The sequence below is a fragment of the Lepisma saccharinum genome, chromosome 28 (genome assembly GCF_977018435.1).
Source record: "Lepisma saccharinum chromosome 28, izLepSacc3.1, whole genome shotgun sequence".
Lineage (NCBI taxonomy): Eukaryota > Metazoa > Arthropoda > Insecta > Zygentoma > Lepismatidae > Lepisma > Lepisma saccharinum.
The window spans coordinates 24,337,687-24,365,630 of record NC_139256.1 but is presented as its reverse complement, the minus strand read 5'-3'; the positions used below and the strand labels follow the sequence as shown (position 1 = coordinate 24,365,630).

The window sequence follows — 27,944 nt, the reverse complement described above, 5'->3', positions numbered from 1 at the left end:
TTAGTCCAAAAATGGAAATTTTGCCCCGAGAGAGAGAGAGAAATAGAGAGAGAGAGCGAAAGAAAAAGAAAGAAAGAAGGAAGGGAAAAAGAAGGAAAGAAAGAAAGAAACAAACAAAGAAGGAGAGAGCGAGAGAAAGAGAGAAGGAAAGAGGGAGAAGAGAGACAGAGAGAGTCTCTCACTCTCTCTCACTCACTCTCACTCTCTCTCACTCTCTCTTCCCCTCTATCCTTTTCTGTTTCTCTCTCTCCTCCCTCTTGCCTTCTATCGTTCTCTCTTTCTCTTCTCCCTCTTTCTCTCTCTCTTCTCCCTCTTTCCTTCTCTCTTTCTCTCTCTCTTACTCATCTTCCTCTTTCCTTCACTCTTTCTCTCTCTCCTCCCTCTTTCCTTCTCTCTTTCTCTCTCTCCTCCGTCTTTCCTTCTCTCTTTCTCTCCCTCTCTCTTCTCCCCCTTTCCTTCTCTCGTTCTCTCTCTCTCTTCTTCCTCTTTCCTTCTCTCGTTCTCTCTCTCTCTTGTCCCTCTTTCCTTCTCTCTTTCTCTCTCTCTCTTGTCCCTCTTTCCTTCTCTCGTTCTCTCTCTCTCTCGTCTCTCTTTCCTTCTCTCTCCCTCTCCCTATTTCCTTTTCTCTTTCTCTCCCTCTCTCTTCTCCCTCTTTCCTTCTCTCTTTCTCTCTCTCTTCTTCCTCTTTCCTTCTCTCTTTCTCTCTTCTCCCTCTTTCCTTCTCACGTTCTCTCTCTCTCTTCTCCCTCTTTCCTTCTCTCGTTCTCTATCTCTCTTGTCCCTCTTTCCTTCTCTCTTTCTCTCTCTCTCTTGTTCCTCTTTCCTTCTCTCGTTCTCTCTCTCTCTCTTGTCCCTCTTTCCTTCTCTCTTTCTCTCTCTCATCTTCCTCTTTCCTTCACTCTTTTTCTCTCTCTTCTCCCTCTCTCCTTCTCCCTTTCTCTCTCTCCTCCCTCTTTCCTTCTCTCTTTCTCTCTCTCTTCTCCCTCTTTCCTTCTCTCGTTCTGTCTCTCTTATCCCTCTTTCCTTCTCTCGTTTTCTCTCTATCTTCTCCCTCTTTCCTTCTCTCTTTCTCTCTTGTCCCTCTTTCCTTCTCTCGTTCTCTCTCTCTCTCTCTCTTGTCCCTCTTTCCTACTCTCTTTCTCTCTCTCCCATCTTCCTCTTTCCTTCACTCTTTCTCTCTCTCCTCCCTCTTTCCTTCTCTCTTTCTCTCTCTCCTCCCTCTTTCCTTCTCTCTTTATCTCTCTCTCTTCTCCATCTTTCCTTCTCTCGTTCTCTCTCTTATCCCTCTTTCCTTCTCTCGTTCTCTCTCTCTCTCTTGTCCCTCTTTCCTTCTCTCGTTCTCTCTCTCTCTTGTCCCTCTTTCCTACTCTCTTTCTCTCTCTCTCATCTTCCTCTTTCCTTCACTCTTTCTCTCTCTCTTCTCCCTCTTTCCTACTCTCTTTCTCTCTCTCCTCCGTCTTTCCTTCTCTCTTGCTCTCCCTCTCTCTTCTCCCTCTTTCCTTCTCTCGTTCTCTCTCTCTCTTCTTCCCCTTTCCTTCTCTCGTTCTCTCTCTCTCTTGTCCCTCTTTCCTTCTCTCTTTCTCTCTCTCTCTTGTCCCTCTTTCCTTCTCTCGTTCTCTCTCTCTCTCTCTCTCTCTCTCTCTCTCCCTATTTCCTTCTCTCTTTTTCTCCCTCTCTCTTCTCCCTCTTTCCTTCTCTCTTTCTCTCTCTCTTCTTCCTCTTTCCTTCTCTCTTTCTCTCTTCTCCCTCTTTCCTTCTCTCGTTCTCTCTCTCTCTTCTCCCTCTTTCCTTCTCTCGTTCTCTCTCTCTCTTGTCCCTCTTTCCTTCTCTCTTTCTCTCTCTCTCTCTTGTTCCTCTTTCCTTCTCTCGTTCTCTCTCTCTCTTGACCCTCTTTCCTTCTCTCTTTCTCTCTCTCTCATCTTCCTCTTTCCTTCACTTTTTTTCTCTCTCTTCTCCCTCTTTCCTTCTCTCTTTCTCTCTCTCTCTTCTCCCTCTTTCCTTCTCTCGTTCTCTCTCTCTTATCCCTCCTTCCTTCTCTCGTTCTCTCTCTCTCTTGTCCCTCTTTCCTTCTCTCTTTCTCTCTTGTCCCTCTTTCCTTCTCTCGTTCTCTCTCTCTCTCTCTCTCTTGTCCCTCTTTCCTACTCTCTTTCTCTCTCTCTCATCTTCCTCTTTCCTTCACTCTTTCTCTCTCTCTTATCCCTCTTTCCTTCTCTCGTTCTCTCTCTCTTCTTCCTCTTTCCTTCTCTCGTTCTCTCTGTCTCTCTTGTCCCTCTTTCCTTCTCTCTTTCTCTCTCTCTCTTGTCCCTCTTTCCTTCTCTCGTTCTCTCTCTCTCTCTCGTCTCTCTTTCCTTCTCTCTCTCTCTCCCTATTTCCTTCTCCCTTTCTCTTCGCCCTCTTTCCTTCTCTCTTTCCCTCTCTTTCTTCTCCCTCTTTCCTTCTCTCTTTCTCTCTCTCCTCCCTCTTTCCTTTTCTCTTTCTCTCTCTTTCTCTTCTCCCTCTTTCCTCTGTGCACTCATACTGTGGCAACACTGCATGGAAGATACTTAAGAGGGTTATGGCGTTCCGACAGCCCCTACCCTCGAGGAAGGTATATGCTGATGACATCAAAGATGAGAACTGGGCCTTGTTGTGACATAAGGCAGCAGAAGTGGTCATTGGAGAGACAAAAAACGATCGTGGGAACCGAACAGGTGTGACGCAACGGCTACGCAACAATGGTAAAAGTGTCTGGCTGTCCGGAAATCGGTCTGCGCATCCAAGGAAGTCGGAAGGGACCCATCCTATGCAGGCCTACCTCCCCACTGGTTCTGTACACGCGGTAAAAGCAGAGGCGTGGTGCGGTGAAAGTGGAGGACCTTTGCAGGGAATATATTAAGAGGGGGAACCGAGGTGGTGTATTCATTCGCTCAGGACCTTCCTCAAGGAAAGATCCTCTGGAAACAACACCACACGTTAGCAGCCATGAAGCTCTTGGTAAGTGAAAGAAATTTGATCCGTGAAACAGAAAACTCGAGGTCCTCGCGTCAAGCCTTTGTACCGGTACCACCGTTGTGTTGATCGGAGTGCTCAAGTGTTAATTTCATGTCCTCGACCTCCGTGGTGGAGAGGTTAGCACAGGGTGCCACCATTAAAGGGGTCCCGGGTTCGAGCTGGGAATGTTCTTTGTAATTGTCCCTTCATCCATTTATTCATATCATCCATCGCTTATCGTCCAAAAGTGGCAGAAAAGCGACGCTAAGTAACAAAAACTAAATCGAATATTATCATTGGATTGTCACTGGACAATAATTCTTACTGATTGGTTGATTCAAATTGAGAAATTCACGAGTGGTCCCTCAAGAACTATCAACACCTTTGTTTCCACTGTCAGTGACAACAGCTTTGATGAGTGGAGATATATAATTCCGTTATAATACACCATTAATCACAAATACTTGTCGACCTCGGTGGCCGAAGTTGTGTGTTCGATTCGCAGCCTTGTCAGCTAAGGTTCCGAGTTCGAGATCTGACCTGCTCAAGAGCATTCTCTCGTGAGGGTTCTTACACCAACTTCATCTGATCATCATCATCAATTCTCATCGTCACGATAATTCTGAATAGGTAAAAGGCGGCGTAAAATAGAAAGTACAACTACATTATTGCAAAACAAAATACAAAGAACACAACTAAATTTTATTTCAAGATCTACGGAATCTTTACTTTCCGAAATTCATGGAGAAATCACCAGGATACATATAAGTTGATTGAACTAGGTTATTTCACGTAGCTCTTTTTCCATTTTTGCCTAATCGCGACGATGAGGATGAGTGATGAAATTCATGAAGGGACATTCACAAGGAACACGCATGCCCAGGCCGGGATTCGAACCCGGACACCTGGAATCGTATCGCACTGTGCTAACCATTCCAACACGAAGGTCGGCAATTGATGTACTTCTGTGTCCTAGAATACTGTTTCTTTTATATATAATTCAAAATCATTATACGTATATCCCTTACTAAAATTTCCAGTTTAGAATTTATTTTTTCTTAGATTAAATTTCTAATATTGATATTTGTCATACTAGAGGTCGCCCACAACAAATGTACGAAGATCTGTAAATAACTAAGTACTAAAATAATTATAGATATTGTGAGTCAGTTTAGAAATAACACATACGTTTTTGCCAGTAACATAAGTATATATTAGTTTGTCAATCCATATCATCAATGACACTTATTTTTAATGTTGTTAAAATTTGCAGTCATTCTTTAAAAAAAATATATAAATATTGCTGTATTTAGATAAAAATATTCAATTTTGTGTATTTCTCATAAATTGCAACAGTTTCTAAATTGAATTTAGAATCTAGTACATTCACACCACGCATAGTGTTTTCGTGTGAATGGATTGGTAATATAAAGAACAATCGTACGAGAACTTGTTAAAACTTAACTTCGTGACGTAAGAGGTCTGTAAAGTTCAAGGTCTGATAAAGAGATTTTCATTGGGTATCAAGTAGCCAATGCAACGCGACCTATAATAATCACGGGATGGTTCGGGGAGTGAAGCTGGAAGATATGTCGGCGCGAATTGTCCACCACCGTTTACAATTACTTGAATTTAATATCCTTTGCGTTTACACCAGTGATGTGCCGTAGACTATAAGTTTACGTCTACATGCGTTGTCTACACGTAATCTACGCGTAGATTACATTGGGTTGTAGTTTACATAGACTACGTAGACAATCTAAAGTGCACTAAAATTAATTTTCAAGGGTTTCATGAAAGGAAAGTGACATTTTCAACTGTATCGGTTCCTAACGAAATGAAAAGAATCCTATTTACAACAAAATTTCTCTTCTCTTCTATCAAATATGAAAGAAGATAACTAGTATGCAAAAAACAACAACAGATGGCAGTCGTGAGGCAAGAGTGGTCTTTTCCCCATAAAACACTAGAATATTTTCTACATTAGGTTTCTTCCTAGGTGAGAAATTATTCGAATTTAGAAAAAAGAGTATGAAAAGTTCTCCTCACAAGGTGAATCACCAGTAGCGATATCAGAGGCTGGCCTCTGTCTTGTTGACTGTTCGGGTTCAGAAATCGCACAACGTGAAGTGCCTGGGTATGGTGCTGAACAATTTAAGTACATACAGTACTGGCCAAAAGAGTGTCAACTTTTGTTTTTTTTGCTGTAACTGAGGTATTTATTGCAAGAATTACACAATATTGGCACCAAAACATCTTCAAATGAATTACATTCGACTGATAACCGAGTGGTTCGGCAAACTGTGAAATGGTCTAAAAAAAGAACAAATTTATGTAAATAGAAAAAAATACACACCATCGAACATAAAGAAATATTGCACTTCAGTTCACCGGGAAAGGTCAAAACTGGTGTTGATCAACACAAAATTAACAAACAGCATCTAGTACTTTGTGGCAAAGCCTTTGGCGATGATGCGGCTTGGCAATGACGCGGCATGGAGTCGATAAGGTTGTGGATAAAATAGACTGGTATCTTCTTCCATTCCTCCTCCAACTGAGCAACCTTCTCATCAACATTTTGTGCTCTCTTCCCTGCCAGACAACGCTCCAACTCCTTCCACATGTGCTCAATCGGATTGAGATCCAGGGATTGGCTGGGCCACTCGAGAACATTAACGCGACGGCGGCGGAACCAGTTGCTGATGTTTTTGGATGTGTGTTTTGGGTCGTTATCTTGTTGGAGGGTGAAGTTACGGCCAAGGGTTTGGAGAGCAAATGGTCTCATTGTGTTCTCCAGTATGTCCTCGTACTGGAAACTGTTTATAATACCATTGATTCGGCATAGTAGGCCGACGCCATTGACAGTGATGCACCCCCACACCATCACAGATCCCCCTCCATGCTTGACTGTGGGAAATTGAAACATGGGATCAGATCTCTGGCCGACAGGACGTCTAATCCACACTATTCCGTCTGTTCCAAAGAGGCAATACTTTGATTCATCACTCCAGACCACATCATTCCATTCGTTCCTGGTCCACGCCAGATGAGCTTTACCCATGCAAGTCTGGCCTTCTTATTCTTCGCCGAAATCAGCGGTTTCTTGACAGGCCGACGTCCATTGAGACCGGCCGCTTGGAGACGACGTCTGTTGGTCCTTCCAGATGGCGACGGGGTGGTTGGGAATGATAGCTCCCGAGCAATGTCGGCTGACGTCAGTCTGGGGTTGCTTCTGCTGATACGGAGGATGGTCCTGTCGACGTGTCTCGACGTGATCCTGGGTCGTCCTCCCTGTTGCTTCCACCGCCTCAGAAATTCCGATACTGCACTTCTAGTGATTCCAAACTGTGTTGCCAGTTCCTGCAGTGTTCGCCCTCGTGCGCGTCCGTTAGCAATGCCTCTCTGCATGTCCGGAGACAGATTGGTGCATCCAAGGCGAGTACCCATACTCTGAAAACATAGAAATGTGTCATGCTGAACACATATTGGACAATGTCTGGTACACATTGTTACAATCATTAACCAGCATGGATAGGTACAATAGTAATTTTTCGGCGGGTTTTGTAATTCCTTAATATCATGGTGAAAATGGTACACTTCGACCAAAATACATGCGTTGAACATCAGAAACATCCTCAACAACATATCATGCGACGTTCATTCTCATCGGATAACATTGGCAAGAGGTATGCGAAAAAAAACATGAAGTTGACACTCTTTTGGCCAGTACTGTATATCGTTGAACTTAGCTGTTTCAAAGGCAACAGCGCCTAATTGCTAAGAAATCAGGTTTCCAACTCATAAGAAATCAGGTTGCCAGCCAATAAGAAATCAGGTTGCCAACCAATAGGAAATCAGGTTGCAACTCATAAGAAATCAGGTTACCAATTCATAGGAAATCAGGTTGCCAACTCATAAGAAATCAGGTTGCCAACTCCAGTTATCAGCATAATCATCTCACTGATATGAATAATAACAATTTCCGATCGATTTTTCTTCTGTATTTTATTCTCTAGACTTCAGGCTTCGCAGACAGCCTAACTAGCCTAGAATATACACCCCTGATTTAGTGATACGTACCAGTACGTGGAATCGAACACGTAGTACCCTGCCTGAGTTTGTAAATACTCTAGATATGGAGCAATAGGCAATCCCACACTGCGCTTAAATGACGAACAAATAATTTGAGCAATCTCAAAGTTTGTTTTAGTCAACTTCATCTTCAGATAAGCTAATCAGAACTGGGCCAACAGCTTGAAGTGGGATCAGAACCACTGTACGATATGCTCCCACAGTGGATTTCGTGATTACAAGCCAACAGCCTTACCAATACACCAACTGGGGGCCCAATTTGGAAGCAAGATTTAGGGATCAAGATACTAGGGATGTTTGAGAAGATCTCGGCCTAACATGGGAGGAATGCACGATCAACTATCATGCACCAATATGTAACTCACGGGTTTGACTTTTTCCGATACTATTTTTCCACGACGTTAGCCACATCATACTTGCATTAGTAATGCGTGCCCATTTTCAATTAAGAAAATATGTAAGAGTCTTATGAGTAGACCTCAGATTTTTAGGTTCTAAAAAGTTTGAATTAAGGTTCCTAAAATAGGCTCTAAAAATCCTAAAATAGGTTCTAAAAATCCTAAAATAGGCTCTAAAAATCCTAAAATAGGCTCTAAAAATCCTAAAATAGGTTCTAAAATCCTAAAATAGGTTCTAAAAATCCTAAAATAGGTCCTAAAAATCCTAAAATAGGCTCTAAAAATCCTAAAATAGGCTCTAAAAATCCTAAAACAGGTTATAAAAATCCTAAAGTAGGTTGGAATAACCCTAAAATAGTTTCTAAAAATTCTAAAATAGGTCCTAAAAATCTTACGTTAGGCTCGAAAATCTTGAAGGAGGTTCAAAAAACTTAAAATAGTTCAAAATTCCTGAAAAATGTTGATTAGGTATATTCACCGGCAATGAAAATGGGACAGCTATATCCTGAAATACGCACGATCTTGCATAACGTTATGAGTGTTGCCTAACCCTAAGGGGATGGCTGAACTTACCATTGGAAATTTGCTATTAGAATCCACCCTTCGCCGTATAGTTCGGCACCAATCTGTTTTCATGTTATCCGCAGTCAAACTCCGCAATTTTGTCTGTGAGGATCATCGTATATGCTGAAAATAATCTTTCAACAAAAACATAGTCAGTGCTGCAAACTTCAATGCTGAAATGTTAGTTTGCAAGGCGTGAATGCCACAAAACACCGAAGTGACGCGAAAGTGAGCAAGACCACACAGATCAGACCACTTAGGATTGTACAGGTAACAGTGGCACCAGACATTTTGCCTTGTTTGGAGCTTTGAAAAATCACCAAGGCCTTGGAGGAAGGGAAATCGACAGAGAGTACGTTTCAAACACGTTCGTCATCGAATTTGTGCGAGACGAAGCAAAGCAAATGCCTCTGTGTGACATAAAAATCCTGTAAAACCTTTAAATATATACAAAAAACCTAAAAAAGGCTTGTTTTAGGCGCATAAACATAAAATAGGTTCTAACAAGCAAAAAAGGTTTTTAGGCACTATAAAACTTCATCGGTTGTTGTATTTTTTAACGAAACGCTGACATAACTTATTATTTCTTACATACCTGTAAAGGAAAAAGTAGGTTAAAAACCTAAAATCCGAGGTCTACTCATGAGACCAGATCAGGATAATAAAGAGGATGATCAAGAGGTTCGTAATGTAACTGGTCTAATTTCTGCATTGCAAGTCCTGCCTCCTGACAGGGAACGTTTTCTAGCAGAAGCAAGAAGCTCTTAGTCAATTATATCACTTCAGTTTATCCTGATGGCAAGACCACTAAATTTCACTGCTATAGATTAAAGTCCAGAACTTATTGAACTACCCTCGTATATCGTGCTGTTTAAAATATTCGCGCTTTGAGGTAAGGATTGTGAATTCAGGAAGAAAGGTCTTTACAAACAGCTTGAGGGCTGGAGAGAATTCCCATTTCAATAAAATTACGGCATAAAACTTTTGCTGACGGTAATAATATAGCTGGCCCCTTGCATTTTCTCACGATGGAAAGTAAAAGTCAATTTAAAGTAAGGTTGTGTATAATAATTGAGGGCACGACTGAAACCATGTGTTTACGGGTAGAAAGTGTTCTTATTAAGTTGGTCTTGGAAGTGCGTAGGATGCTTGCCGAGACGGAAGGAAGATTCGTCTTTCACTGCTGGTGCGTACAGATGTGTATCGTATGCGAACGGCCCTGAAAACTAAGATACAATGCTGCTTCGTATTTTGAATTTTAATGTGCGTATATGTCGAGAAAGAAAGAGCGGTTATATGTAAAATTTGCAACACGCATTCTCTCTGATGTTCAGGTCTGATCTGAATATTCTAATGTTATGACGAGATTAATTGGTCTCAGTAAACTGCAGACCGTGGTAAAAAGTAACCCTCAGTGCAATAGTACACTTCTTTTGGAGTGTCAATATGTAGTTGGACTTTACCAGCGCCATCTTTGGAGTTTTATTTCACCATTGTACAGCAAGTATAAGTGTTGTATTAGGTCTACAGCATTTGTAGTGGCGACGAAGGCAAGTTAGTTTCATAATTATGTTAAGAGTGCAGATTTGAATTATTGAAAATGGGGGTGCGGTGGTTTGAAAACAATGCTGCGGAATTTGCAATTTTACAATTCGTAATAATGACGTCGCACGAATTAGACAATATATATCCAGTACAAGCCTGTAAAAATACACGTTTTGAAATGCAGACACATTTTATTATAGCATCATGGCATTTTGTGGCTTTGTCAATAAATGAGAATGGTGTAATCATCTGGATTTACCAGATAAGTCGTGAGAGAAGTTCCTGTTTGGTTGGACTCAAGGGAGGTTCTGCTTCGGTAATCAAGAATATTGAGAGTTCCTTTTTCTTCTCTCTATTCCCCATTCTAATTATTTCCATGTTTGTCTTTCCTTTCTTCTTCCACTGTTTCTCTCCCTCTCTTTCTCTTCATTTCTCCCTCCTGTTTCTATTTCCTTCTTTCCTCTTATGTTCTCTGTCTACATTCTTCTTTTCAATATATCTTTCATTCTTCTTTTTTGTTCTCTATCCCCATTCTTTTTCTGTTCTATATTCTCCCTCTTTCCTCTTCTGTTTTATATTTCCTTCATTCTTCTTCTGTTCTTGTGTCCTTAATTCTTGTTTTCGCTATTACGTTCATGTTTCTTGTTCTCCATTTCCTCATTCTCTCTCTCTGTTCTCTGTTTTCTTCATTTTTCTTATTTTCTATATTTTCTTAACTCTTCCTCTGTCTTTCTTCTGTTCCCAATTTCCTTCATCCTTCTTCTGTTCTATATTTCCTTCATTCTTCTTTTGTTCTCTATCTCCTTCTTTCTTATTCTGTTCTCTATATTCTCACTACTTCTCTGTTCTATATTTCCTTTTTTCTTCTTCTGTCCTCTATATCATTCATTCTTCTTCTGTTCTCTGTAACTCTGTTATTCCATGTATCTCTCCCTCTCTATCTCTATATCCCTGTTTTCATGTACCGTCGCCTTGCAAACAAAGATTCCAGGTTCGAGATCCGGTGGAGGCACATATTGGTTCCGATCACACTTCAAAATGTAGGTCCATTTCCGATTAGCCTATCTGTCCATAAAATGAACTTTACGAAATCAGTCAAACTCCCTTTATTTATATATCTCTATCCCTCTGTGTGTGTGGTTCTTGAACTCTTGTGGTCTATGTGGGTGGGCAAGGATAACTCCCTTACACCCCATGGTGGTGAAGCCCCTGTAGATTACCCTAATTTGACTGGAAGGCGAGTGGACCTCAAATCTCCCGAATACTGAACCAGGATATCTCATATGAAAGCTAAACGGTTTAATCCTAAGGAAAGCACAGTGCATGTAATAAAATCAAAATGCCCTTTGCGCGAGTCTATCGGACTTGTATAATGAAAATATTATCACTTTATAAATTGTAGAGTTCTATTATGAGTGAGATACAACTGTTCTTTATTATCTTCAGACATTTACGAGTATATTGAGAAATAAATGCCGTCCCTGCTCCTCAAAATGAACTTGAAAGCAGTGATGTGCGTCTACGCGTAAACAACGATAGTCTACATTCTACACGTAAACTATTTTATACACATAGATTACGTAATCTATGTAAACAACATGGCGAAAGGTGATAACTTAGCAAAGGGCGCCGTGGAATTAAAAGAAAATTATACTGCGTATCAGTTGCTGATGTGTGAGGAGAACTTTTCATACGCTCCCTTCCAAATTCCAACAATTTCTCACCTAGGAAATAACCTAAGATAGGAAATATTCTAGTGTTGTATGGAAAAAGACTAATTTTGCCTCACGACTGCCATCTGTTGTTTCTTTTGCATACTATTTATCTTCTTCCATAGTTGATAATAGAAGAGAAGATAAATTTTGTTGTAAATAGGATTCTTTTCAGTTCGTTAGGAACCAATATAGTTGAAAATGTCACTTTCCTTTCATGAAACCCTTGAAAATTTATTTTAATGCACTTTAGATTGTCTACGTAGTCTATGTAAACTACAACCTAATGTAATCTACGCGTAGATTACGTGTAGACAACGCATGTAGACGTAAACTTATAGTCTACGGCACATCACTGCTTGAAAGTACGCCACTGATAGTAACAAAGCTTTCATGCTCTAATATAGCTACACCGACTCGGTGATCGACTATCCATCTCTTCACCGAATTCCCGGTTTCTAGTCCCGAAATGTGTATTCTTTGTGAGTATCCTTTCTTCAGTTTCATGTAATCATCACTCATCATCATCATCATCATCGCCATTATCCAAAAGTGGCAGGAAAACGACGCTAAGTGTAATTCTAGAAAGTGACTGTGTACAGTCACGGACATTTCTGTGTTGAAACAGCTGCATTGACTTTCAATGGTATCTTTACAATCCAGAAGTCTCTGCAACTGTACAAGGCGGTGAAGCATTGAAACCATGCGTGTCTCTGAAGAGCGAATGTTAATATAGATGCGTCAACTTGAGCACAAGAGCACTGGTTGTCAGTTCGATGAATCCCATTTGCAATTCAATTGTGTTGTCTTCTATTATATGCACTTGCCCTTGTCATTCAGTTGCATAGAAGAGGATTCTGATGAACCAGTAACACAAGACGAGACTTGAATAACCATCTGGCTTTTACTTTACACATGTATGTTTATCTCCTTTTTCGTTCTAATGTTGTCTATCTCCACCTTTCCACTTCGTTCTCAGACTAATTCTCTCTTTTTCTCTTCTCTATCTCTTTCTTTTGTCTTCTTTTCTCTATTTCCATCTTTCTTTGTTCTGTATCGCCTTCATTCCTCTGTTCCCTATCTTCTTCTGTTTTTCGTTCTCCCTCTCCTTCTTTCTTCTGTTGTTCATCTTCATCTTTCTTCTGTTGTTTATCTCCTTCTTTCTTTGACGTCTATCTCCTTTCCTCTGTTGTCTATCTCCTTCTTTCTTCTCTTGTCTATCTTCACCATTCTTCTATTCTCTATCCTCATATTTCTTCTGTTGTCTATCTACTTCTTTCTTCTATTGTCTATCTTCTTCTTTCTTCTGGATCCCACTTTAAACTGTAGGTCCAGTCTAAATTAGCCTTACTGTGCATAAAGTGGACTTAAAACACCAAAACAATCAATCAATCTTCTTTTTCTGTTAACTATCTTATTCTTTCTTCTGTTGTCTACCTCCTTCTCTATTCTGTTGTCTATCTCCTTCTTTCTTCTGTGTCTATCTCCTTCTTTCTTATGTGGTCTATCCAATCTCTCTCTTGTTCAGTTCTCTCTCTCTATCTATTTTCCCTCTGCATCTTTCTCTCTATCTCCTGTTTTCATGTTTCTTTTTATTCCTCCTTTACTTCTCTACCACTTTCTTTATTTCTGCCTTCCCGACGACAAAGTGTCGCCTTGGAAACAAGGGTCCCAGATTCGATATCCGGTAGAGGCACATAGTGGTTCGAATCCCACATTTAACTGTAGGTCCACTGTCGATTACCCTGAGCATAAAGTGGTGTTAAAGAAACTTTTATAATTGTTTTTGTATCTGTCATCACTCGAGTTTCACGTCCTCAGAACCTTCCTCACAACATCAGAGTTACACTGTTTTCCTTAAATCCACCATTCACATGACAGTAGTATAGGCTTGAGCATGTCGCCTGCAATTCTGTAGACAAGTGAACGATCCATGCGGTGTGAGCTTCTCGCCTCCAACTCAAGGCCAGTAAGCGGCTTGGGAGGTATACAATACATCGGGAGAAAAGCGATCTTGCCATGATTACAATGCTACACTACACTGTCATCACGAAATGAGAAGCTTCCCACTACACGAATCCGACCGACGTAGCCTCCTTTCATCCCCAAAACGCCACAGTACGTCTGCTCGCTCTGCAGTCCACACGTTCATACGAGAGCACTCACAAAGAGAGCAGGTTGACCAGGCATACAGTAGCAGAAAACTATAAAAACTGTGAATCAACTGAACGAATGCTTCACACAACGAAATAAAAAATAAAGTACTCTGATTCGATTTGTCTAATGTATGAACCCATGTTCAAGATATGAATATAAAAAATATAATGTTCTGCTCTACGAAAAAGTTTATTTAAAGATTCATAGTGTTCTAATTTCCAGAAGAATCAATTTATGATTTTCCAATGTTCAGATTGGACCAGACTAAATCATACGATTCAAATCTTCAAACGAATCAAGTTATAAAGTTTAAATCTTTTTAAAATCAACTCATGAAATTTAAGTCTTTTTTGAAAAATTAACTCATAAAATTGAAATATTTTCGAAATATCAACTCATCAAATTTAATCTGTTTCAAAAAATTAACTCATAAAATATTTGAAAAAATAAACACATACAATTCAAATCTTATTTTAAAAAATCAACTCATAAACTCATCAACTCAAAAGTTTAAGCAATTATAACTAAAAATTATAGAACGCATGAGTACATACCTTCACTGTAGCGCCGGAAAGAACCTAGAAATAGATAAACAAGTGAATCAGAAATAGAATAATTATGAAGTAAGACAAAACAATAATGACAATTCTAAATCACCAAAAGTACATTGATTTTAATATTATTTGTACTAATATTTGTGCTTGTCAATTTTTTTTAAAGGTTTTAAATTTGGATCAAAGCATTTTGGGTGTATAATGTACACCTCTACTCCACTGCAAGTCACAGTCACATAGTTCTTAGCGGTAATCGAACACGTGGCCTCAAATACAAAGAGAACGTATTATAAATTAGGGAACGGATTTTAAGGTGCAGCACCGTTCAAAAAATATAGTTGTATTCATATCGATCGTTTGAGATGTGTGTTACAGGATATGAAATCAAGTAAAATGAACACACCTTGCTACATCTTTTAGTGAGATTGGCACAATTATCCCCTTTTTACCTCCTCCTTGATGCTTCAACATCTTTATTCTTCCCTTTCGTTCAAGTTTTGTTAAAAAAAATTGACAGAAAAAAAATATTTTAATTCTTCTTGAGCAGCTACATACGATCTTATAGTCCCATTTTGTAGATCATAACGAGAGCTACAAAGTGGTGTAATATAATCATTGCGACTCCAGTAGTTCCCAAGATAATGTAGCAAAACCCGCGAGAGAAAACATAAACCTCAACAAAACCTATTCGGCAGAACCACCGTTCTCTATGCGGTCCGCGCCAGTTCTCTATGCGGTCCGCGCTCATTATATACAGAAGGCTCAGAAAAGGAGAGCACTGAAAAAAGGCATTTTATCAGCTTCTCTTTTAAAACATTTTCAGAACCTTTTTCTCTTTCTCGACCATAAGTTTGCGCCCTTAAATCCTATCCCTAATTATAATTGACCAGTCTTCCAACAAGCTCGTCCACCATTTACCGAGCCAGAAATTGAAGCGAACGCAACAAAAGCATTGAGCGTAGAACACGTTCGAAGGGAGCGTTAGAAACCTTTACATGCTCCGTAAAGCTAATTAATCATTACCCATGTGCCCAGAGCACAGAAAAGAACGTGAAACGGAAATGCTTTAATTCTTGGAAAGAACCGAACTGGAAGCAACTAGTTGTAAGATGCCGCCCAAACAAGTTGTCAAGAAAAGAAAAGGAAGGGAAATCAGGAAACGAGGGAACTGGAGAAAGTGGAGGTAAAAGTATCAGAGAAAGGTGGTGACCTCTGTAAGACGGTCTGAGCTTCGGACTCCTTTGAATTCCTGCATGACCACAGCTTCCGGCACAGACCTCGTCTGATGCATGATTTCATTTCGCGCTTCTCATCTGAAGCAATCAGGATACGTGAGCGTTGAAAGTCATTAGAGGCGCGTTACACAAGCTTTCTAACTGGCTGTTGTTTTTAGGAGGTGAGGCTCCTTCTCATCTCATTACTAAAAACTTAAAACTTGAACCCACACGTGTGGCTGCTCGTTCACGGATAAGGATTCCCAACAGTAAAACTTAAAACTTATTAATAAACCCACACGTGTGGTTGCTCTTTCACGGATAAGGATTCCCAACAGTACAACTTAAAACTTGAACACACAAATGTGGCTGCTCTTCCACGGATAAGGATTCCCAACAGTAAAATTTAAAACTTGAACACACAAATGTGGCTGCTCTTCCACGGATAAGGATTCCCAACAGTAAAACTTAAAACTTGAACACACAAATGTGGCTGCTCTTCCACGGATAAGGATTCCCAACAGTAAAATTTAAAACTTGAACCCACACGTGTGGCTGCTCTTTCACGGATAAGGATTCCCAACAGTAAGAGTTAAAACTTGAACCCACACGTTTGGAAATTTTTTCACGGATAAGGATTCCCAACAGTAAAACTTAAAACTTGAACCCACAAATGTGGCTGTTCTATCACGTATAAGGATTCCCAACAGTAAAATTTAAAACTTGAACCCACAAATGTGGCTGCTCTATCACGTATAAGGATTCCCAACAGTAAAACTTAAAACTTGAACCCACACGTGTGGCTGCTCTTTCAGGGCTCAGGTTTCCCAATAGTAAAGCTGGAAACTTAAACCCGGTATACTGACTAATTTATGCCATATTGAAAGCTTAAGGCTTAAAACTTGAGCCGAGATTAAGGAAGCTCTTTCTTGGCTAAGATTTTTCAGTATTACGACTGAAATCTTGAACCTAGTGTAGGGAAGTTATTTCCGGCTGAGGTTTTGAAATATTAAAGCTGAAGACCTGAAATTAACATATGGAAGCCTTTGAGAGCTGATGCTTTGCAATTTTAAGGATGGAAACTTGAATCCACTTTATGAAAACTCTGTGAGGGCTAAGGTTTTTCAATATTAAGGCAAACTTGATTACTTGAACCTATTTTAAAGACGCCATTTGAAGGCTGAGTTGTATTAAGACTGAAAACTAGAACCCACTGTAAGGAAGTTCTTGGAGGGCTATACTCTGTCCCGGCTATCTTTGGAGCAGGGCCGGTAAATCGAGTGGGCAGAGTGAAGAAGTACACGCTGCTGCGAAGGCTGGTAACTGCAGTTGCTTACCCCTCCACGCAATCCTCTTCCTCTTACGTGTTCATTGGTGGAGCAGATACTTGTTTTCGTTCGCTTGCTCCAGAGAAAGGCGGGACAGATAAGATGTTACACAATTGAGGCTGTAAACTTGAACGTAGTATATGGAAGATCTTCGAGAGCTAAGTTTTTGCAATTTTTAGGATGAAAACTTGAGTTCAATATAGGAAGTTCTTTGAGGTGTAAGGTTCTCCAATATTAATACCAAAAGCTTGAAACTAGTTTACGGAAGCCTTTTGAAGGCAAAGGTTTTGTAATATTAAGACTGAAAACTTGTGTCCAGTTTAGTGAATCTCCTTGAAGGCTTGTCATAAAGTCTCATACTGGGCTAACTTCCAAGCTATCTTCAAATGTCTGTAGTAAGTAGTAACGTAAAAATTTATGACAACACGATACTCAAATATGACACCTTTACTACTATGCCACTTTTCTTTTATGGGTATTATACTAATCAGGATTGAGTTTAGAATTGTACACGAGATTCAAAGCAAGGAACTATTGTTCTAATTAAAAATACTCGTAGAACCTGGAAGCTAGCGGACAGCGTAATGATGACGTCGTCGCCTTGGGATTCCGAACTCGATGTCACTGTGAAGGCACATAGTTGTTCGGGTCTAACTTTAAACTGTAAGTCCACTCCCGTTTAGCCCATCTGTGCATAAAGTGGCCTTAAATCTCAAACTCAAATGCAATGAAGGGTGATTATTAATGTTGGGCGATATATCGAAAATAATATCGTCCAGGCGATATCAACTAGACGATATATCGTCACGATATTTGGGCGATATATATCGTGACAGCGATATGTCGTCACGATATCTGGCGGTATGTATCGTGTCAGCAATATATCGTCACGATATTGTAGCGATATATATATAGTGGAGACGATATCGTCTTTGACGATATATTGCGATATCAAATTTCCGATATCGTCCATCCCTAGTGAGTATGTGTAATGAATATAGATTGGAACAAAATAATACAGCGAAATTTAAGAAGAATGTACACTCCCAGTTTACTACTGAGAAGACTCAATGAAATTCCGATTCATTGATCAAGAAGTCAGGTTGTGGTTTAATTGGGCTCTACCTGAGGACATGCATGTAGATGAGCATCAGGTGAGCAGAGGGGAGGCAGGCATTGCCGAGCGCTGCACGTTCGAGGTACGATTCGTGAATTTCAATGCACGATCGAGGCTTTGGTGTTCAAGATGCGACTGTGAACGATCTTAAGAAATGAAGGTCGACAGTTCGCGATAACACTTCGGCTGAAGGTTGAACGGAACATGGCCAATCACTTTGTTCATCCTGTTGATGTCTGTGTAAGAAAACTGGTTCGGAATCTGCCGGGAAAAGCCGATCAAAGCCGATCGCAAGAAAGCAAACGATTGGCAATTCCATTAGGGCATCATATAATTGGTTTAGTTTGTTTTTCTTCGCTTTTCTGCCACTTTTGTCTAATCGCGAAGATGAGTATTTCTTTATTTATTAATTTACTGCCCTCAACAGAGGTAAACCTCCAGTTACAAACAAAAGATTTGTTTACAAAAAAAATTACATACATAAACTGATAGGCAAATACAAGTAACCAATTACATAATGACAAATAATAAAATTAACCAATCGGGATATTTCACTTGTCTTTCACCACACAAGAACAAGGACTTGTGCAATCGATATATGTAATTGTACAATATAATGGAAAATAATGGGGGAAAATAGTTATAACGAAATGATTACGATGTATTTGTTGTTACAATTCTGATTCAATCATTTCTTGATATGATGAATGATGATAGAATAAAATTGATGAAGGGACACTCATATAGAACAACAACCCTGGATCCCTGCTGTCGTTGTGCGCTATGCTAACCACTCCGCTATGAATGTTTTAGTGGGATAATACGAATTTGCTCTCAACGTGCTTTTTCTGTCAGATAAGTCTCGTGACAGAATTTACACTAAACATCTGTTTGTATGTATACTTTTGTGACACCCTGTAGCTTGCAATCGCCCAATTTGATTTTTCAATTTTTCTAATTTCATCTCGAAAATCAATGATTTAAAGCGTCTCAGTGTCAACGTTCCGGGTTTGAGTTCGGAGCTGGACGTTTTTTTGTGAGTGCCCGTCAATTTAACGTCATTATTATCCAGACTCATCGTCCTGATTAGCCAAAAGTGTAAAAAGCAACGCAAAATAACAAAAATCCGAAATATAGACTCAGAGTTTCAATTCACCAAAAGAGGGGGGTAGGAAACTTTAAAATAATAAAACTACAAAATACAAACGATCTACGAGGTAAAGTCTATCATCACATCTGTTACGAAATATGAATTAATATTATAAGCAAACAAAATAAGAGTTGTTGAATTTCTAGATAAGTTTTCTCCCAAAACAAAACAAGTTATCGAAACTTTATGCTTGAAATCGAACATTTTTAATATAAATATATCATTTTTCTTTTGTAAAGTTATCACAATCCTTTTGCAAAGCATCGATTTGCATATCTTAAAAAGTAGAGAAAGGGACTCGATTAACGATGATTAGTCGCTTAATGTTAGTATTACTATGTGAATAAGTGAAAATCCATTGTTTTAAAGTAATATTTCATGAGAAACGCATGGTAGAAAAGTCTCACATAAATTGAATCCAATCTGCTTTTCTTCACATGGTATCATGATGATGTGAACAAACTATAGGCTTCTATATAGGCTACACTGAAACTTTCACTTATTATTTGAGACAAAATTACTTTTATCCATCCATACACGGAGTAATTTTTTTTCGAGTCCAGAAAGGTTTCTCCGAAGATGGCGCAGTTATAACGCTATCACTTTGTAACCAATATATACCAGGTTTGAACACGATGAAGGCACATTACGCAGTAGTTCAAATTCGGTTTAAAAATGTAGGTTCAGTGCCGATTAGCCTATCTGTGAATAAAGTGGAATTAAACCTTGAAAACAAAACCAAACTTCTCTCTCCATTATAAGTAGAAGTTTTAACTACATAGAAGTTTTAACTAGGTATAACTACCAGCCTCAATGAAATTTCTATATTTGTCAAAAATGTATAATTGTCACTTCCTTGTTTTAATTTCAGATACTTTCACATGTCTTTGATTTCATATATTTGAAGACAAAGATACCATGTAAAAAAAAGTTTACAAAACGCACTAAAGATGTTTCCTACAGTGCACTAATACTTGTAGTCAAGAGGTCCCTGGGCCTCCCTGATGGCGCAGTGGTAGCGTCGTCGTCATGTAATCAAGGGGTCCCGGGTTCGATACCCGGTGGAGGCACATGACACAGTGCTTCGAATCGTAGTTCCAGTCCCAATTGCCCTTACTGTGCATAAAGTGGACTTAAAACACCAAACTCAAGAGGTACCACATTTGATTCTCACCGAGATACATTACAGTGATTCGAATGTCACTTTTGAATGCAATATAACTGTGATTAATCTTTCTCAGAATTAAGTTAGATTTTTACAGCACGTTCAACTTACGGACTACATCTCATAATAAATAAACATAATTTCGGTTTTATACAGGATGACTGCAAGGTCTAAACAAAAGTAAATACACAATTGTAGGAAAATGTTGATATGGTTTTTACATATGATAATATCATTGCATTACACTATATGTTTAAAGTGCTGTCCGTCATTGACAACGCACACTTCTATGTACTGTATCCCGGTAATCTCTGGAGCAAGGCCGCGCATGACGCTAGAGCAAAGTCTGGTAACCGCACTCTCTTTTACCCCTCCACGCAATCCCGCACCCTCGCTATTCATTGGTCGGACCCTCTCGAGTCACTACTTGCCCAGAGACTTGTTTTCGTTCCCTCGCTCCAGAGAATAGCGGGACAGAGTATAGAAAATGTTTTCGATACTTTATGGTCACCCTATATTTTATATTAAAAGTATGTTTCCTGTTCTTTTCTTGCAGTTTCTAATCTTTGCTTTGGCGGTCTTCGTCACGGCCGAAGACGAAGGGACAGTGGAAGTGGAGGAAGTGGAAGTAGAGAAACTGGAAGATGAGGCATTAGGGAAGAGAATAGAGAAGAGAGGGGCTTTGGGCTTAGGCTACGGTCTAGGCTATGGCTATGGTGGCTATGGAGGTTATGGAGGGTTACAAGGCTACAGCGGAATAGGCTATGGAGGTATCCACGCCGCACCGCTCATCTCCAAGACGATCACCGTAGCCCAACCATACGCCGTGCCAGTACCCAAGCCAGTAGCAGTCCCAGTGCCCCATCCAGTAGCAGTCCCAGTGTCCCACCCAGTGCCAGTTCCAGTCCCCCAGCCTTACGCTGTCCCGGTGCCAAAACACATCCCGTACCCAGTTGTGAAGCACGTGGCTGTCCCGATCGAGAAGCCAGTCCCGTATCCAGTCATCAAGCACGTCCCGTACCCAGTCGAGAAGCCAGTACCTGTCAAGATCATCAAGCACGTACCTGTCCCAGTTCCCAAGCCATACCCAGTCCATATCCCAGTGTACAAAACCATTGTTAAAACCATCAAACACCATCACGGATGGTAAATAGTTACCACAACCTTGCAGCAAGCATCGTAATATACAGACTGCCAGGTAAATACTTATTTAATGTTCGTTTTCAAGACAACAGGAAAAGGAGAAAATATTAAATTATGTGTGTTATTTTGTTTTTATCAAATCAAGCTGATTTCAAATTAAAATCGTGTCTTAATTCTAAAATTACACTGAACGGGTATAAATCTATGTTATTTTGTATTATCTTTGCGATCGTGGTATGTAAGCTCGAACAATGCTACTTTAATTTCCATATTTGAATATATTTATTAGCTTTAAGCACATATTTCAGTAACTTTTACACATCATTTCCAATTTTTCAAACATTTTACTAATATATATTCATATTAATAGACACCGTTGTATTAACCGAAGTGAAATATTATCAAAACTGACTTCTTTCTGACAAGTCATGATATGAAAATAGTTTCACAACATTAACGAAATATTGTAATAAATAATATTCTGGCTGTCAACAGATGGAACAAAAATCTTCTTACTTCATCAATCATTATGAGTATTACATACACGAGTATTAATTCTTAGAGAATACGTGTGTAGAAAATAATTAATAACATATTTTTTGTGTAAAGACACAGAACATTACAGCAACAATATTTTTGAGAAGAAGAAATGTTCCCTTTTCAATCACACAGCAGGTTTATTTAGATTGCTCTTAACTATTCTAGAAATTTGTGAAATCAAAAAATAAATTCTTTATATTCATTTTAGCTTGTTGGCTAATATTTTTGTTGCAGTCAAGATTATGTAGTACAGGGGGATCCTTGAGTACTACCATGCAAATTGTCCATCACCATGTTCGTGCACTTTATTTGACCCAATAAGAGCTTCAAGTATTAAAAAAAAAACTCAAAACAAGCTGTTGACAACTTCTCCACCAGCATACATAAAAATCCATCGCTTAAAAACAGATAGGATGTAAGAGAAAAAATAATGAAAATAGCCATGGACAATTCGCACGGTAATACTCATGGATACCACTGCACAGTTAGATGTACATATCGCAAATTGTCCACTACTATTTTAAATAATTTTTTCCCTTGCATTCCGTGTATTTTTAAGGAATTTATTTTGACGTATGCTGGTGCAGAGATTGTCAATAGATTTGACACTCTATTTATATTCTTGAATCTTTCCTTGTGTGAAACAAGCAGAATAAACACGGTAGTGGACAATTTGCTTGGCACTATTTGTGCTCTACGAAAGGGTTAGTAACATGATAAATTGGGTTTCGGGCTCAGCTGTGATGGGAGAACAAATAACAGAATGTAACATGCCTGTCAATTGATATCCATACGTGATATTTATATATATATATCTGATTTCAGTGCTGAACTTCAAGCAAGAGAATGACGGAGCTGCTTGCGCTGTTCGGTGTACAAGTTGGTGTTCTCCGCCAGATGTCTCTGTGAGGCATTCGAAAATAACAACCAATCGAAAGACACTTTACCTCGTACTACGTAATCGTGTTTTTTTTTATATCCGCTCGAGTTAATAGTTGTTCACTTTGATGTTTTTTTTTTATTGTATGTATATTTTGTAATAAATGTTGAAATTAAAAAATATATATTTTCTTTGATTTCCATACTTTAGAAATAATATAGTCTAAATTAGAGCTGAACCGATGCTTGAAAAGTGTGCAATTAAAAGTTGTTTAAAATGATAATTAATATTAGTGTGTGAATATTCCATTCCAATTATGAGCATCAGTTTATCAGAATTTTGCTATAAAATATTCAGAAATTACAACAGAATATAAAAGTGCCTATTATGTGAATCACAAAATACAGATTGTTCACATAATCTTTGTACAGAATCAAACGAATTTTGCATAACTTACAGGATAGTTAGGCATTTTTGAGGACCCCACGAACGATCAAAACGCAGGAAGAGTATCGTCCGGTATCGGTAAATAAAATCAATTTCCGATACCCATACTACTGGTATTGGTCGATACCGATAAATCAGACCCAGTCTAAATTCTAACATGAATCATAATTATTAACAAATTATAATTGTTCTACGTTGATTACGAGAGAACGGATTTATATATAAATAGATTCATGTATGAAGCTGAATTCAGTTATATTTTGTAATATCTTTGCGCATCATGGCAGGTAGACTACAAAAATTCAGTTTTAATTTTCCATATTTTTGCATACATTAGCTTTTGGCTTATATTTCACATATTTTAGTTATTATTACATATTATTTCCATATTTCAGGACATTTCTCAACATATACTCCATATTCGCGCAATAACTAGGTGTCCCCGTGTAATCCAAAGAGTTTGGTTAATGTCTTGCGAATAATTGAGAAATTTAAAATACACTCTTATTACTTCTAGCGATATTGAACGCAGTTTTATTCAATATAGATCTATCTTAAGAGGTAACAGAAGGTAATTCACGTTCAAACACATACAACAAAATTCCGTTATTGATTGTTTTGGAAACTGAAAATGAGAAAGCATTTTGTGTATTTTTACAATTAATGTAAGCGTACTGTATTTTATGTAGCTCGTGTAGTGCCTTAAATTATTAATAAGGTATTGTTTTACAATCTTAAGTCCATATTTAACTCCATATTTTGGTGAAAATTATGTATTTACATATTTAGCACATTATTACTACATGGAAATTGATTACGATTGATGTTCAGATACCAATGAAACTCAACAAGACTCTTTTTTCACATTTGAAAACTATATAAGGTAAGATAATTGAATTTTATCATGCTGGAGCATCTTGTTCGCACTTGTAGAGTACTGCGAACGCTCCGTGCAGTGCGAGATTGCCGCCTGCACACTACACTTCAAGACCAGTAAAGCAACAGGGTAGGAGTGGGAGAGAGACCTGAATTGACACATCTAAAATATAGTGACGAAAGGTGCATCGTTTCACGGATACAACTCCTGCTTCTTCTACCATACAGATAAAACTCATGCATAATTCCCGGTTTTAATACGAACTTTTAAAAGATTCAAGGTTGCAAGCAGATGTTTTCTCTATTTCAACTTTACGTATTACCACCTCTTGCCATCCACACACCTGCGTGATTCCAACGTAACCAAAACAAATTCTACTTCAATTCAAATAAACAGTATATATACAAATAAACAATGAAGTCTGTGGCGGTTTGTAACCACACATTGGCATATATCTCGAAAACGGCTCGTTTGCAGACCCATGTTTACTGAGCCATTTTTGCTTCTATTATCGTGTACTTTCAACTGTGTCAGTTTGCGCTATTAATTATGATACACCCTATGTGTAATATATAATATTACTAGATAATATATATTCCAAGTTAGTATTTTATTATATTTATCATTATAAATTTCCGTAAGATTTTCAGGCTGAATATCAGCACCAAATGAAACACTGGTCAAACATATATATATGATTTTGTTTGTTATATTTTATATTTATTCTGTATATACTTTTCTTTTATTATATTTATTCCTCAAGTACAATGATCTTAGAAAACACAAACATATATATACACACCTTGGTTTTATCAATAGGCACCAAGGTCTGAAACTTCTCCCTACAAATACTCGAATCCTCTTACATATTCCAATCCTAAACGGGACACTACCGCTCTTGGAGAAATAACAGCTATGATAAGCAATCTACGCAAAAGTATAACAAGAGAGAGGGTTGCGTAGTGTGAGTGACGAGAGGAGGCTGGAGGACCTCGTCCCTCAGTGTCCCGATCCTTGATACACATCTATGTTATGTGTGTGTGTGTGTGTGTGTGTGTGTGTGTGTGTGTATATATATATATACATAGGGTGTATCATATAAATGCAGAGAAATATAAAACTATTCCTTTTTGTGGTAAGTGTTGACTGTCTCCTTCGTCATTTTGTTTATCCACCCTTCTGGCATACTTCCTCATTCCAGTCCTGTGTGTGCAGTTGCGGTGATTGGGATCTAAAAGTAGGGGGTGCAAGGTGCCAAAACGGGTGGGGGGGGACAGTTTCTTTTCTCTTGGTGCGTGGGGAAAAGTTGCAAAAAGTGGGGAGCCAACTGTCCCCCTTAATCGGCGCCACTGTGCATGTGTGTGTATGTATGTATGTACGTGCAAAGTATTATTTAATTTAAGGTGCTGAGTTTGCGTTTGCCATTTCACATGCTCAGACTCGAAATACATGTACAAACACGTCACAAATGTTACAGGACATACTAATCCACGAAAAATTGTTAATTGTATAAAAATTTCAAACACAAATTTACTTAATCAAGTTCAAGATCTTGCAATACTCTTTCGTCTGCCAGATAGATTGTTCTGCAAAGGACACAAACAAGTAAACGGATTGAGAGAATTCTGTTTTGGTCCACGCAGCTTTCTTTTCCTTCCTCGATAAAAAAATCTAAACTGTAAAACTTGCCTCATGTCATTTATAAATATGTATAAATTCAATGGGATTTGGATTAATCATTTTTCACGTCTACGCAGAAAAATTCACTGCCACCCTGCATGAGTATACCTTGTCACGTTGCTTTATTACTCACGAATCAGATGACAAGAGGTTTTCCCATTGCACGAACGCGACCGACTAAGCCTCCTACCTCCTGTCGGGTCCTTTTAAAGTTCACTTAATGCACAGGTAGGCTAATCCAAACTTGACCTACACTATAAAGTGGAACAGCTGTGTGCTTTCAATGGGTATCGAACCCGGGGCCACTTGATTACAAGGCGACCATATCACCAATACGTCACTTGCATAAGAATGAGTTCCTTGACAAATACGCTGAGTTGAACAGGCGCGAATTATGTGATAATGCACTTGAGCGTACATAATTTGAGTGCTCTAAATTAAATTTTCACTGGATTACAATGGCCCCCAAAATACAGGGTGGGACAAAAATCATGGTGAATGGCCACAACGGTCAACGAACCTAACACCCATGGATTTTTACATTTGAACTTATTATACGTGGGGTATGTGAAAATAATTAACAATACAATACAAAACATTTCAGTATTCTAGAAATCATATTATAAAGAAATTACTTATTTAAGTGATGAACATCATTCCTGGTCTGTACTGTTCAACAATTCTATCACTGTACAGTCATCAGCAATAAACATGAAACACAAGATTCTGAAATAGTCGCTACCTTGCATGGTGTTATGCGTGTTGCTTATCTCTATGGTAATAAACAAACTTCAATGTAAATGTGTCCTAGACACTGAGAACTATACTCTGTCCCTGGTATGTCTGGAGAAAGCGAACGAAAACAAATTTCTGCGCAAGTAGTGACACGAGACGGCTCCACCAATGGACACGTGGGAGGGAACGGGATTGCGTGGAGGGGGAAGCAACTGCAGTTACCAGCCTTCACAGCAGCGTGTACTGCTTCGCTCTGCCCACTCGATTTCCTCCTCTTCTCTGCCACTATGCGCGGCTTTGCTCTACAAATTCAGGGGATATAGTCTAGTCTACATATTAACTTGGAGTCCAATGAAGCATTTGACTGATATACATATAACAAATATGTTAGTGCAGTTTCGGGCCAGGTACGCTAATCTTCACACTCAAAACTTTACAATCCATTGCACAACAGATCCTTACCCTACAATATAAAACTATAAAATCAGGTCCAATCGAATTTTTGCTTAGTACATAACCAACATATTAAAAAGGACACGGATTTCATTTTATAGGTAGGTGTGCGCAATTTCGCCACGTTAAGCTTTGAACGACCGTTACAAATTCCTGATAAGTATGATGATAACGTCTGTACTGGAAATGGATAGTATATATGTTACGGTATGTGTGGGAAAAAAAACACGTTCATGCGCTATTATTCAGGTACTTCAAAAGACAAAAGAAAAAAACCTTGCAACTGGCGAAATTGCATAAACCCTGTACACAATTTTGCCACCCACTGTAAACAGAGGGAACAGGACAAACCGCGCTACAAAACAAACATATTTTCACCCCATGAATATAATGAAAAAAATATAGATAGTAATGACATACATAATATACAGGGTGGGCCAAAAGTCCCTTACCACACCTTGTAAAAATCGTTTTAGTGGAAATTGATGAATAACAACCATGTGTGACCACATTAGGCCTAGGGGGAAGTCATAAAGGGGAGTGCCCTTGACGGCGGCCATCTTGAAAGCCGCCATCTTGGATACAAGTCCAGTTTTGTAAATAGGAAAGTAGGCATGCGATACATGGCGAAATTGCAAGCACTTCCAATGACTACACAAATGGGGTGAAAATATGACTCTCAATGTATACGACACAACACTACACATATCATTGTAGGCAGAAAGCGTTCGCCTTCACAATGCAATACTTGCTACATAGCTTCGAACCCTCCTTCCTGGACAAAAGGACCGCACTTTGTTGCTCTCGATCTTATAACAACGCTACGTCTCGTACACACAATGGCTGTCTGTCTTTTCCGTCTAGCTCCTCCCCATCAAAATGAGACAAAACACGATCAGCGTGCGCTACCTACCTATACACTAGCACCATCTGCCGACTTAGGCCGACGTGTTGGGAAATACAGGTATCTGGCAGAATTGAAAACATGGCGAAATTGCGCACACCCACCTTACTTGTACGAATACCTTGCATGGGGGAATAATCATTGTAAGTATATAATGTTTTTTTTATTTCAAGCTCTCTAGACCATTATCTAGGTGTGTTCGTTTGCAAAACTATTTATGTACATTAAATTATCATATCAACATCTTAATTGCACGTGCACGAGTGTTCCTTACTTTTCCACATTATTAAATGAAGTTTCCTGCTTGACGACTGGTTTC

The 27,944-nt window shown here is 38.9% G+C and overlaps 1 protein-coding gene across 1 annotated transcript in view; it reads left to right on the top strand.

Annotated features, from left to right (window-relative positions):
* The window catches only part of LOC145980863 (uncharacterized), a 57,937-nt gene extending 35,228 nt beyond the window's left edge, over nucleotides 1–22,709 (top strand). Inside the window, exons 3-5 of the mRNA XM_083113945.1 lie at nucleotides 2,848–2,973; nucleotides 20,523–21,164; nucleotides 22,475–22,709. Coding sequence (XP_082970071.1) covers nucleotides 2,848–2,973; nucleotides 20,523–21,116 — 720 coding nt within the window. The 3' untranslated portion in view covers nucleotides 21,117–21,164; nucleotides 22,475–22,709. The remainder of the gene's footprint in view (nucleotides 1–2,847; nucleotides 2,974–20,522; nucleotides 21,165–22,474) is intronic.
* The last annotated feature ends 5,235 nt before the right edge of the window (nucleotides 22,710–27,944 follow it).